Source organism: Protobothrops mucrosquamatus, unplaced genomic scaffold (assembly GCF_001527695.2).
Source record: "Protobothrops mucrosquamatus isolate PMUCROS unplaced genomic scaffold, P.Mucros_1.0 scaffold1642, whole genome shotgun sequence".
Classification (NCBI taxonomy): domain Eukaryota; kingdom Metazoa; phylum Chordata; class Lepidosauria; order Squamata; family Viperidae; genus Protobothrops; species Protobothrops mucrosquamatus.
This window is the reverse complement of record NW_015387801.1, coordinates 37,272-48,757: the sequence shown is the minus strand read 5'-3', so window position 1 is coordinate 48,757 and position 11,486 is coordinate 37,272. Positions and strand designations below refer to the sequence as shown.

The 11,486-nt window shown below is 44.7% G+C and overlaps 1 protein-coding gene across 1 annotated transcript in view; it reads left to right on the top strand.

Moving 5' to 3' along the window:
* Positions 1 to 11,486, top strand: part of LOC107293530 (receptor-type tyrosine-protein phosphatase S-like) — a gene marked incomplete at both ends in the record, with an annotated part of 117,587 nt that overhangs the window by 74,196 nt on the left and 31,905 nt on the right. The window contains 6 exons of the mRNA XM_029285415.1: positions 1,452 to 1,714; positions 2,714 to 2,807; positions 5,328 to 5,543; positions 7,569 to 7,726; positions 8,697 to 8,708; positions 9,428 to 9,540. Of these exons, the coding sequence (XP_029141248.1) occupies positions 1,452 to 1,714; positions 2,714 to 2,807; positions 5,328 to 5,543; positions 7,569 to 7,726; positions 8,697 to 8,708; positions 9,428 to 9,540 (856 nt within the window). The remainder of the gene's footprint in view (positions 1 to 1,451; positions 1,715 to 2,713; positions 2,808 to 5,327; positions 5,544 to 7,568; positions 7,727 to 8,696; positions 8,709 to 9,427; positions 9,541 to 11,486) is intronic.

Here is an 11,486-nt window from a genome sequence, read left to right as displayed (position 1 = left end):
ATCAAAACTATTTGGAACACATTTTTGAATAAACCGTCGATCGAATAACTTTGACTGAAGAAATTTCGGAATAAAATTTATTCTGTCCAGCGGTTTCTTCGGTCCAAAAAAGGCCTGGCCAAAATGCGCCGTATTTTGTTCAAAAAAATCTGTCCTGGGAGGAAAAAACTGCCCTCTTCCGAAGCAACCTAGATCATTTTCCAACAAATTATCCCTTCGGAAATTACTTCTTTCTTCCTGCTTAATTGAAATCCGTTTAGCTAAATTAGGGAATTTGCTGCCGTGCAACATTGTAATGACAAAAGATTTGGACAGATGGAAAAAAAATCCACAGAGGCTGACGTTCTCAATGGCTACTAGGCGTAATAAGCATAAATGATTTCTAGGGTTTCCCCAAACATGTTGCTGAAAACATTGAAACACTGCTGTGGAACAGATCCTATTTGTACGGTTCCTAGATGCACCTGTTTGGTTACTGTGGGAAATACAGGCGGTCCTCAACTTATGACCACAACTGAGCCCAACATTGGTGTTGCTAAGCAAGACAGTTGTTAAGTGAGTTTTGCCCCATTTTATGACTTTCTTCAGTGAATCACTGAAGCTGTTGACGATGTTGTAAAGTGAATCTGGCTTCCCCATTGAGTTTGCTTGTCAGAAGGTGGCAAAATGATCCCGGGACACACATGATCCCGGGACACACATGATCCCAGCAACCGTTATAAATACATAATCAAGGAGAGAAGCAACCTAGAACTAAGGAGAAACTTCCTGACAGTTGGAACAATTAACCAGTGGAACAACCTCCCTCCAGAAGCTGTGAATGCTCCAATACTGGAGGTTTTTAAGAAGAGATTGGACAGCCATTTGTCTGAAATGGTGTAGGGTTTCCTGCCTGAGCAGGGGGTTGGACTAGATGACCTCCAAGATCCCTTTCAACTTTATTATCATCATCATTATTATTATTATTATTATTATTATTATTATTATTATTATTATTATTATTATTATGCATAGCAGTTGCCAAGTGTCCAAATTTTGACCACGTGAGCGTGGGGAGACTGCAACAGTCATGAGAAAAACAGTCATAAGCCACCTTTTTCAGTGACTGTAAGGGACCTTGGAGGTCTTCTAGTCCAACCCCCTACTCAGGCAGTAAACCTTATCCCATTTCAGACAAATGGCTGTCCAGTCTCTTCTTAAAAACTTCCAGTGTTGGAGCATTCACCGCTTCTGGAGGCAGGTTGTTCCACTGATTAATTGTTCTCACCCTCAGGAAATTTCTCCTTAGTTCTAGGTTGCTTCTCTCCTTGATTAGTTTCCATCCGTTGCTTCTTGTCCTGACTACCTGTAAAATGAAGGTTAATGTTGGTCTGTTATAGCAGAATTCTTCTGGGTTTCTTACATGGGCCCAATTATCTACCTTCTATGCCCGCTTCCTTCGTTTCTCACAGATCCGGCATGAGAACACCGGTCAAGAGATTGAGGTGGGTGGGAGTGCCACCAAGAAGCTCATCACCAATCTGAAGCCCAAAACATCTTATCGGTTCTCCCTCGTGGGCCAGAGAAGCGAGAAAGGAGATCTTCAGCAGAAGGTGGAGGTGTCGACCGCAGCCAATATGCTGAGCAGAAAACCAGAGGTGTCTTATCGACATGAAATAGATGGCAACGTGATGGTGAATCTGCCAGATGTCAGGAGTTCAGACTCCCCAGTTCAGTATGTATACATGGGGCGACCCTATTGAATCTATCTGCACGGTTTATATCTCTCCCTTTCGGCATTTGCATTTGGCCTTTGCATATGAAGCTGGTCAAGGTTCAGAAGCCATCAAAGCATATGAAACACGAACCATTCAAATTATAGAACAGAAAGAATAGAATAGAATAGAATAGAATAGAATAGAATAGAATAGAATAGAATAGAATAGAATAGAATAGAATATGGAATAAATAAAATAGAATACAATAGAATAGAATACGATAGAATACAATAGAATATGGAATAAATGGAATGGTATGGCATGGAATGGAATGGAATAGAATAAGCAATAGAATAGAATAGAATATGGAATAAATAAAATAGAATACAATAGAATAGAATACGATAGAGTACAATAGAATATTGAATAAATATAATGGAATGGAACAGAATGGAATGGAATAGAATAGAATAAGGAATAGAATGGAATGGAATAGAATAAGGAATGGAATGGAATAGAATAAGGAATGGAATGGAATAGAATAAGGAATAGAATAGAATAGAATACGATAGAGTACAATAGAATATGGAATAAATGTAATGGAACGGAACGGAATGGAATGGAATAGAATAGAATAAGGAATAGAATGGAATGGAATAGAATAAGGAATGGAATGGAATGGAATAGAATAAGGAATGGAATGGAATGGAATAGAATAAGGAATAGAATGGAATGAAATAAAATAAGGAATGGAATGGAATAGAATAGAATAGAATAGAATAGAATAGAATAGAATAGAATAGAATAGAATAGAATTTTGTAAGCTAGATCCCACAGTCATTTTTCTTGGAGACAATTATTTTTCGCCATTGGTGAGACAGCCCAATAAATGATTCCTATTTTGAGTTCTCACCCCAGTTAATCACATTGCCCATCTAGATGAGCTCTTCTCATTTGTTTTCTCTTTCTTTTAATCTATTCTCCGGCCTCTTTTTCTTCCTTCCTTTCCTTATTAGAGCCTATTACATTGTGGTGGTACCCTTGAAGAAAAGCAAAAGTGGACAGTTCCATAATTCATACAACAGTCCGGAAGAAATGGATTTAGAAGAGGTAAGCGGGGATTTGCCATGAAAAAAGTCTTTAAGAGATTTCATCTTGTTTCGTTTTTCGAACTTCTAATGTCCTTGGTAGATCCTGGGAATGCTGTAGATGTTATATATCTTCGTTGGAGACAAGCATTTGACAATATACCCTACAGAGAGTCTTCTAATTCAGAGGCCTCCAACCTTTTGCGCAACAGGGACCGGTTTTGTGGAGAGAGGTTTTTCCACGGACCAGAGGGGGATGTAGTTTTGCGTGTTGCCTGCATCCTGCGGATGGGGGTGCACTTGTTTGCAGGCCCTGGTTTCTGGCATGCCGCGAACTGATGCCGGTCCGGGGATTGGGGACCCCTGTTCTAATTAACAAACTAATCCATGGTGAGCTAGGTGGCATTACTGTGATTGGAAATGTAACGGATCCAATAGTAATCATCTAAGTCAGGGGTCTCCAACCTTGATAACTTTAAGACTCGTGGACTTCAACTCCCAGAATTCCTCAGCCAGCTCGGCTGGCTGAGGAATTCTGGGAGTTGGAGTCCACAAGTCTTAATGTTGTCAAGATTGGGGACCTCTGATCTAAGCTACATTTGCAAATGTAAGATGACAAAAGTGGTCATTCAAAATTAAACCAACCATTGCAGCTGTTAAGTGAATCCGGTTTTCCTCGTTGACTTTGCTTGTCAGCAGCTGGCTGGAAAGGTCACCAATGATGATCACATGACCCCGGGACACTGCAACCATTATCAATACAGGCTGGTTGCCAAGCGCCCAAATTTTGATCCTGTGACCTTGGAAATGCCGTGGTGGTTGTTAAATGCGAGGTTCGATATGTAAGTCATTTTTTTCAGTGCTGTTGTAAGTTGGAGTGGTTTGTCAGAGCATGCACAGTCTTATTGCGCGAGATAACCCAGGAGTAAACACAGTAAACAGCAGTCTATAGTAAACAGTGGTTTATCTTACACTATTTACACTATCAGGAACAATATACATACACGTGCTAATACAGCAGGATCCTGAGTCTGAGGAATCAAAGGAGGAGGAGGAGGAGGGGCCTGGAGTGACATCAGAGTCGGAGGAAGGCTGTGAGGAGCTCCAAGACTTACAGTCGGACGAGGAACCTGGCCCCTCTACTCACGCTCAGGCTGAGACACAGCTGTGCTGGGAGCCTGAGTTGGACAGTGATGAATCACAGCTGGGAGATATCCAGGATGCAAGAAAAGAGAATAGGACAGAGGAATGCAATGGGGCAGCTCCAAAGGCAAAGGAGAAGGCATTAGGAAGCCACACCTTGGCTGCATAATAAAAGGGAAGGTGTGGGAGGTGCTGGTTGCCAAAGGCAACTGTTCCTGTTGAGGATTGAGTTTCTGTGAACTGTGTTTGTTTGCCTTGGACATTGACGTGGGTCTGTGAATAATAAAAGGGGGCTGGTTTTTTCCTGCGGTTCCAGCCTGCTTATTGGAAAAGGGGTTTATGAGCTTAACAAGGACTCACATAGGCTGGGACAGAACAGATCCAACAAACTACAGTTACAGCAGGAAACGGAAGAGAGAGAACACATCAGCAGAGTCTTCCTGTTATACAAAGGCTCTTAAAGAGACACAGACCCTGCTGAGTCATTCCCATTCATTACATTACATCTTACGTCTTACAATACATAAGTTGGTTAGCTGTTAAATCAATACCTTGACACTCCTCCTATTTAAAGCTAAACAGCTGTTAATCCAAATGCTTTTACATATTCCTGATGCTCGCCTGCATTCAAAGGCTTAGTCAACATATCGGCTATAATATTGCTGTCAGTGGAACAATACTATAACCTTATCAGTTTATGCTTTAGAGCAGTGATGGTGAACCTTTTAGAGACCGAGTGCCCCAAAACTGGCCCCGCCCTCGCTCCACCCCCTGCCCTGCCCCACCCCGCCTGCCCACACCGCCACTCACCACCTCCAGGGCTCGCCGCAGATCGCCCAGCAGCGCCATGATGGCCACGCCTTCTGCCCACGCCCCGCAGCATCAACTGTGCGCGATGGGGCGTGAGGGCAGAGTCTTGTCTACGCTGTCTGGCTGCCATGTCCTTGGCTGCACTGCTCCACGTGGGCCACGCTCAGGGGCGACTCTCCTCCAAGGGGGCTGCTGATGAGGGGGTTGCAGGGGGAGGCAAGGCTGGGGCAACAACACGTGTGCCCACAGAGAGGGCTCCGAGTGCCGCCTCTGGCACCCGTGCCATAGGTTTGCCACCACTGCTTTAGAGACTCCCTGACATTACAATATTTTAGGTCTACATGCTTGCTTCTGCGCCCGATACGTTCTCCCGTTGCCCTCTTTATACACGCAACATTGTCCTCAAACATTGGCACAGCTTCTTTCACACCAGTACGTACATCTCTGAGCAATTGGAACCTACCAAGTTAATTCAGAACAATGCTTCAGACGATGCTAAATGAACGGTCCTAATTCGAGAACTACTTCATTTACTTATTCATACTTATTCATCTCAGCTCACCTCGCTATCCGCTCTCTCCTTTTCCAGCTTATTCAGCAGATCTCAAGACTGCAACGGCGAAGCCTCCGCCATTCCCGTCAGCTGGATCACCACAAAGCGTACATCGCAGCCCGTTTCCACATCCTGCCCCCTTTCTTCATCCTCGGGGATATGAAACGCTACGACAACTTTGAAAATAAAGCCCTGGAGGCCGGACAGAAATACGTCATTTTCGTTTTGGCCGTTCTGCAGGCCAGTGAACCCGTGAGTCCCCTCCGTGTCTCCCCACTAATTCCTGGGGCCCCTTTAAGAACCTGAACAGGTTAACATTGATCTCCTTTTAGAATTTAGCATAGACTAGAGCTGGAAGGGACCTTGGAGGTCTTCTAGTCCAGCCCCCTGCTCAAGCAGGAGAACTATACCATTTCAGACAGGTGACTATCCAGTCTCTTCTTAAAAATCTCCAATGATGGAGCGCCCACGATTTCTGATGGCAAGCTGTTCCACTGGTTGATTGTCCTCCCTGTCAGGAAGTTTCTCCTTAATTCCAAATTTTAATGGAGATTCTTGTTGTGATGAGCTCCCTTCTATGTTTTTATAGCTTTCGTCTGAATGATATTAATTTACCATGCTGTGAATAAAAAAGCCAAAATATTTTGAAGGGCAGTGGAAAGCGATAAGAGGATATATTTCTTGCAACGAACACCTTACAAAGTATTCAAAGTCAATATCCGTAAAGCCCAAACGTAGAAAAGTAACAAGCACAAAAATAAAAATAAAAATAACATGTATTGAAAATTCTCCAACGCTGCAATAATAGAACAAGAGCATAAAAGTCTAAATTAAATTGGAACGCAGCTGTCCTACGTCCAGAGTTTACACCACACATTCGGGCAAGTCATGTTAAAAATGTAGAGTATTTACTCAGCAGGCTAAATTTATTTAACATTAACCTTGTGCTTTGGGGAATTGTTTTGTTGTTGTTGTTTTTGCTTAGCCCTTTGCACAGACCTAGCTGTTTCGTCCAATTATACGCAAAGTCAGAAATGGGTCAGTTTAATAACCAACAAAGGTGTGCAAAATTCACCAGTTCAGGGGTGAACTGGCCCCAGGAAATGCTATATATGGAGTGTTATGCCCAGGACATCTTGAAAAAGTCCTGAGTCAGAGGACTTCCTTTGGAAAAAAACTCATAAATTGCCCTGGGAGAATTCATTCTGGAGAATTTTGGAACCTTTCATTCCCCAGTCTGTGAATTTTGCACATCTCAAGTGATTAATTTGAATCAGCTATTCTATACCTCAGCCACAATGCCAAATCACACTTTTTGACATGGGTTTTTCACTCACGTTCGCTGATCTGACTCAGAGCTGTCTGTTTAATATCTTTGTTTTCTACCCCTTATCTACCTTTCCCCAATGAGAAGACCAAGGGAAATCCTGCTATAGATCTGCTCCTTTAACCCAGAGGTGGGGAACCACGGCCCTTTTATGACTCGTGGACTTCAACTCCCAGAATTCCTGAGCCAGCCACGCTGAGGGGAAAAGGAGAGGTTTCCAAGCTGAGCCATGCTGGCTCAGGAATTCTGGGAGTTGAAGTCCACAAGTCATGAAGGAGCCATAGTTCCCCACGCTAGCTCAGGAATTCTGGGAGTTGAAGTCCACGAGTTATGAAGGAGCCATAGTTTCCCCACACTGGCTCAGGAATTCTGGAAGTTGAAGTCCACAAGTCATGAAGGAGCCGAAGTTTCCCCAGGCTGACTGAGGAATTCTGGGAGTTGAAGTCCACGAGTCATGAAGGAGCCATAGTTCCCCCACGCTGGCTCAGGAATTCTGGGAGTTGAAGTCCACAAGTCATGAAGGAGCCATAGTTCCCCACGCTAGCTCAGGAATTCTGGGAGTTGAAGTCCACGAGTTATGAAGGAGCCATAGTTTCCCCACACTGGCTCAGGAATTCTGGAAGTTGAAGTCCACAAGTCATGAAGGAGCCGAAGTTTCCCCATGCTGGCTCAGGAATTCTGGGAGTTGAAGTCCACGAGTCATGAAGGAGCCATAGTTCCCCCACGCTGGCTCAGGAATTCTGGGAGTTGAAGTCCACAAGTCATGAAGGGGCCATAGTTTCCCCACGCTGGCTCAGGAATTCTGGGAGTTGAAGTCCACGAGTCATGAAGGAGCCATAGTTTCCCCATGCTGGCTCAGGAATTCTGGGAGTTGAAGTCCACAAGTCATAAAGGGGCCATAGTCCCTCACCTCTGCCTTACCTGCTTGCTGTATTTGATTTCTGTTTCAGCTGTACGCTGCCAGTCCCTTCTCTGACCCCATCCAGATGGACAGCTCTGACCCCCAGCCCAAGATTGAAGGAGAGGAGGGGTTGATCTGGGTGATTGGACCGGTTTTAGCTGTAGTCTTTATTATCTGCATTGTTATTGCAATCCTCCTGTACAAGAAGTAAGTGGGGGTGTCCATTTCTTTGGTTTGTGAGGATCCTCTTCCATGGGTTGGGCTGTTCCTTTTTCTTTTTAAAGCAGATTTTTTTTTTCCTGGAAGGATTTTATCTCCTGGGGCAAAATAATCTAACCCTGAGACCCAGTTTGATTAAGTGATTAAGGTACTGGCCAATCACCAGGAGACAGTGAGTTCTAGTCCCACTTTAGACCTGAAAGCCAGTTGGTGACTTTGGGCCAATCACTAGGAGGTGGTGAGTTCTAGTCCAGCCTTAGGAATGAAAGCCAGCTGGGTGACTTTGGGCCAATCACCAGGAGATGCTGAGTTCTAGTCCCGCCTTAGGCACAAAAGCTGCCTGGGTGACTTTGGGCCAATCGGGCCAATCACCAGGAGATGGTGAGTTCTAGTCCCGCCTTAGGAATGAAAGCCAGCTGGGTGACTTTGGGCCATTCACCAGGAGATGCTGAGTTCGACTCCCGCCTTAGGCATCAAAACTGTCTGGGTGACTTTGGCTAGGTCCCTCTCTCAATCCAGACCACCTTACGGGGTTGTTGACGTGGGGGGGGGGAGTAGGAGGAGGAAGGAATATTTGGTATGTCTGCCACCTTAAGTTATTTATAAAAATAATAAAGGCGGGATATATATAAATAAATGAAACCCTTGACCCTAAACTCAGATTTTTCCAACCTGGTGCTCTCCAAGCATAATAACTATTGGGGGGGGAGGGGGCAGGAGAGAGCTCTAACCCCAAACAACTGGAAGATATCTAGTTGGGGAAAACTGATACAGACCAAAAATATATCTAGAAGGCTGAACTTCCAAACGTGATCATCAGCTTTGATCTGGGAAGATTCCTGAGCTCTTAGGAGGTTTAAAGATAACCGAGAATTTTGCAGCTACTGTCTCATATATGTCTTATATTTTTCCTTTCCTCCCCCCCCCCCCCGCCTTTTTTTTATGCTTTCCTGGACAGCAAGCCAGACAGGTAAGAAGTGTTTTTTTTTAAATGCTTATTGTCTTCTTTGATGCAGTTGAAAGTCAGGAATACTCCTGAAAACGGGAGAAAAATAAAAGTGGAAGAGACAGGGCATTGTAGCTTACTAACCTATCGCCAGCTGTACAAATGCAAGCCAATTTTAGCAATTACAATAGCATTTAAACTTTACAGCCCTCTGTGAACAAATCTTGGAGGTCATCTAGTCCAACCCCCTGCTCAAGCAGGAAACCCTATACCATTTCAGACAAATGGCTGTCCAGTCTCTTCTTAAAAACTTCCAGTGTTGGAGCATTCACCGCTTCTGGAGGCAGGTTGTTCCACTGGTTAATTGTTCTGACAGTCAGGAAGTTTCCCCTTAGTTCTAGGTTGCTTCTCTCCTTGATTAGTTTCCATCCGTTGCTTCTTGTCCTGCCTTCAGGCGCTTTGGAGAATAGCTTGGCTCCCTCTTCTTTGGGGCAGCCCCTGAGATACTGGAACATGGGTATCATGTCCCCCCTCGTCCTTCTCTTCATTAAACTAGACATACCCAATTCCAGCAACCGTTCCTTGTATGCTTTAGCCTCCAGTCCCCTGATCATCTTTGTTGATCAATGTTTGCCTGATTAAACCCTGCAGGTTTCTAGCTGCGCGCGATAGCGGTTGGGACTTGATCCCCTTCTCTTGACTCATCTGCTCCTTTTCCGCCTTCTCCTGTTTTCTCCCTCCAGCAAACGCAAAGAGTCGGAGCCCCGGATCAAGTGCTTACTGAATAACGCCGAGATCGCTCCTCACCACCCGAAAGATCCCGTGGAGATGCGACGCATCAATTTCCAGACGCCAGGTAACCGGCTTCACGCCACCCTCCCTATGTTCCTAGACGGCTGCATGACACGACCCTGTGCCCTTGCGAAGTTCTGTTTGCAAAGACACGCATGTCTGATTTTATTATCAGGTGAGGTGTGGGCGGTATCATTTGGCTTTGCAGTAGTGGCCAAAATTGTGGAAACCTTTTGGGGAAAGTGTATTTTTGAGGTCTGATGGCTAATAACACCACTTTTTTGGGGGGGAGTAGTACCATAAAATTATATATCAATGGAAAGATAATTTAATCAAGAATGTAACGCAACAAAGTTTGTTCAATTATCTGTACTGCATTCTATGAAAGGTTATAGCCAAATAACCAGAAAAAGGAAGCACAACTTGCTTAGGTCGATCTCAGGTAGCTTCCCTTCATCTTATTGTAGCCAATGAGCGTGAGTGTTTAGAGAGCCAATCGGGTGTCATCTTGTTTTGGCAATGAGCCAATCAGATCACGGTAGGATCCAGTGATTGATGTCCTGTATTGAAGCTGAGAGGAGGACATTTGTCAGTGTGTTATGGGATCGCTATCAAGTTGGTTGAGGTTTTTTTGTGTGTTCTTTCATTGAGTGAGCTTGTAAAACATAATAAAATTAAAGCAATGGTGCAAAGAGTTGACCGGTTGCCCAGAAAGCGATGTAAAATAGTATTATTAAGTGAACAAGGCTACATTTGTAAAGAAATTGGAAGAAAAATGGGTGGAAACTTAACCAAAGGTGGCATTTCTACTGTAGACTTTTCCAAAAAGGTTTCCACAATTGTGGCCACTACTGTATGTAAACTAACGGACAAAGTCTCAGCCCGTTTTCATCAAAATGGTCTTGGAATTCTGAAATAGCTGGATAAGACTTTTGGTGGGCCAATGGACCGGCATAATTCATCATGCTGAATAAATTAGACTAGGGAGCGAAATCTGCACATTTTTTGTGACTTTGTTGGTAGAATAAAGAGAATTTAGCTTCGCTTAGCAGAGAAGGAGCTTTAGGTGATTAACTAATAACATTGATTTAGAACAATGCCCGTTTCAATTGATTTAAAATGGGGGCCCTCTTAAAAAGCTTTTAACTCGTTTTTAACACAAGTAGTTTGCTTTTTAAAAAAAAAAACAAACAGCTGAAAAGGATTTTATAAGAAGCTTTCTCATTTGCACATGCGAGGAAAAAAAAGGGGAATGTTGCTTGTAATATTTTTTCACTACAGGTAGTCCTCGATTTACGACCGCAACGGAGCCCAAAATTTCCGTTGCTAAGCAAGGCGGCCGTTAAGTGAGTTTGGATCCGTTTTTCGCGACCGTTTTTTTGCCACCGTTCTTAAGCGAATCGTGCGGTCGTTCAGCGAACCCGGCTTCCCCTAGCGACTTTTGCTTGTCGGAAGCCGGCGGGAAGGCTGCAGGGGGTGATCACGTGACCCCCCCCAGGAACGCTGCAACTGTCCGACATACACGCCAGTAGCCGAGTGCCCGAATTTTGATCGCATGATTATGGGGATTGCTGCAACGGTGTGAAAAAAAACCTGTGTGAAAAACAGTCAAAAGTCCCTTTTTTTTCAGTGCCGCTGTAACTTTGAACGGCCGCTAAACGAAGGATTGTAAGTCGAGGACCACCTGTAGAACGTTTCACCAAACCCTAGGACAGCGGTTCTCAACCTATGGGTCGCGACCCCATTTGGGGTCAATCGACCATTTCACGGGGGTCGTCAAGCAAGGCTGTCCGCCATTTTTTTTGTCCGCCATTTTTCCCCCTTTTCCGGCGGGTGCCTTACCTCCCTTGGGCTGGGCCAGCTGGTGGTCGGCCTGCTCCGTCTCTGCCGCTTGCCAGCTACGCCTCGGCCGGCGCAGGGGGCGGAACCACGCATGCACGGCGCTCCCGGGCAGGGAAAGTCCTCGACTTACGACCGGTTGGGTAGTCCTCGACTTACGACCGGTTTAGT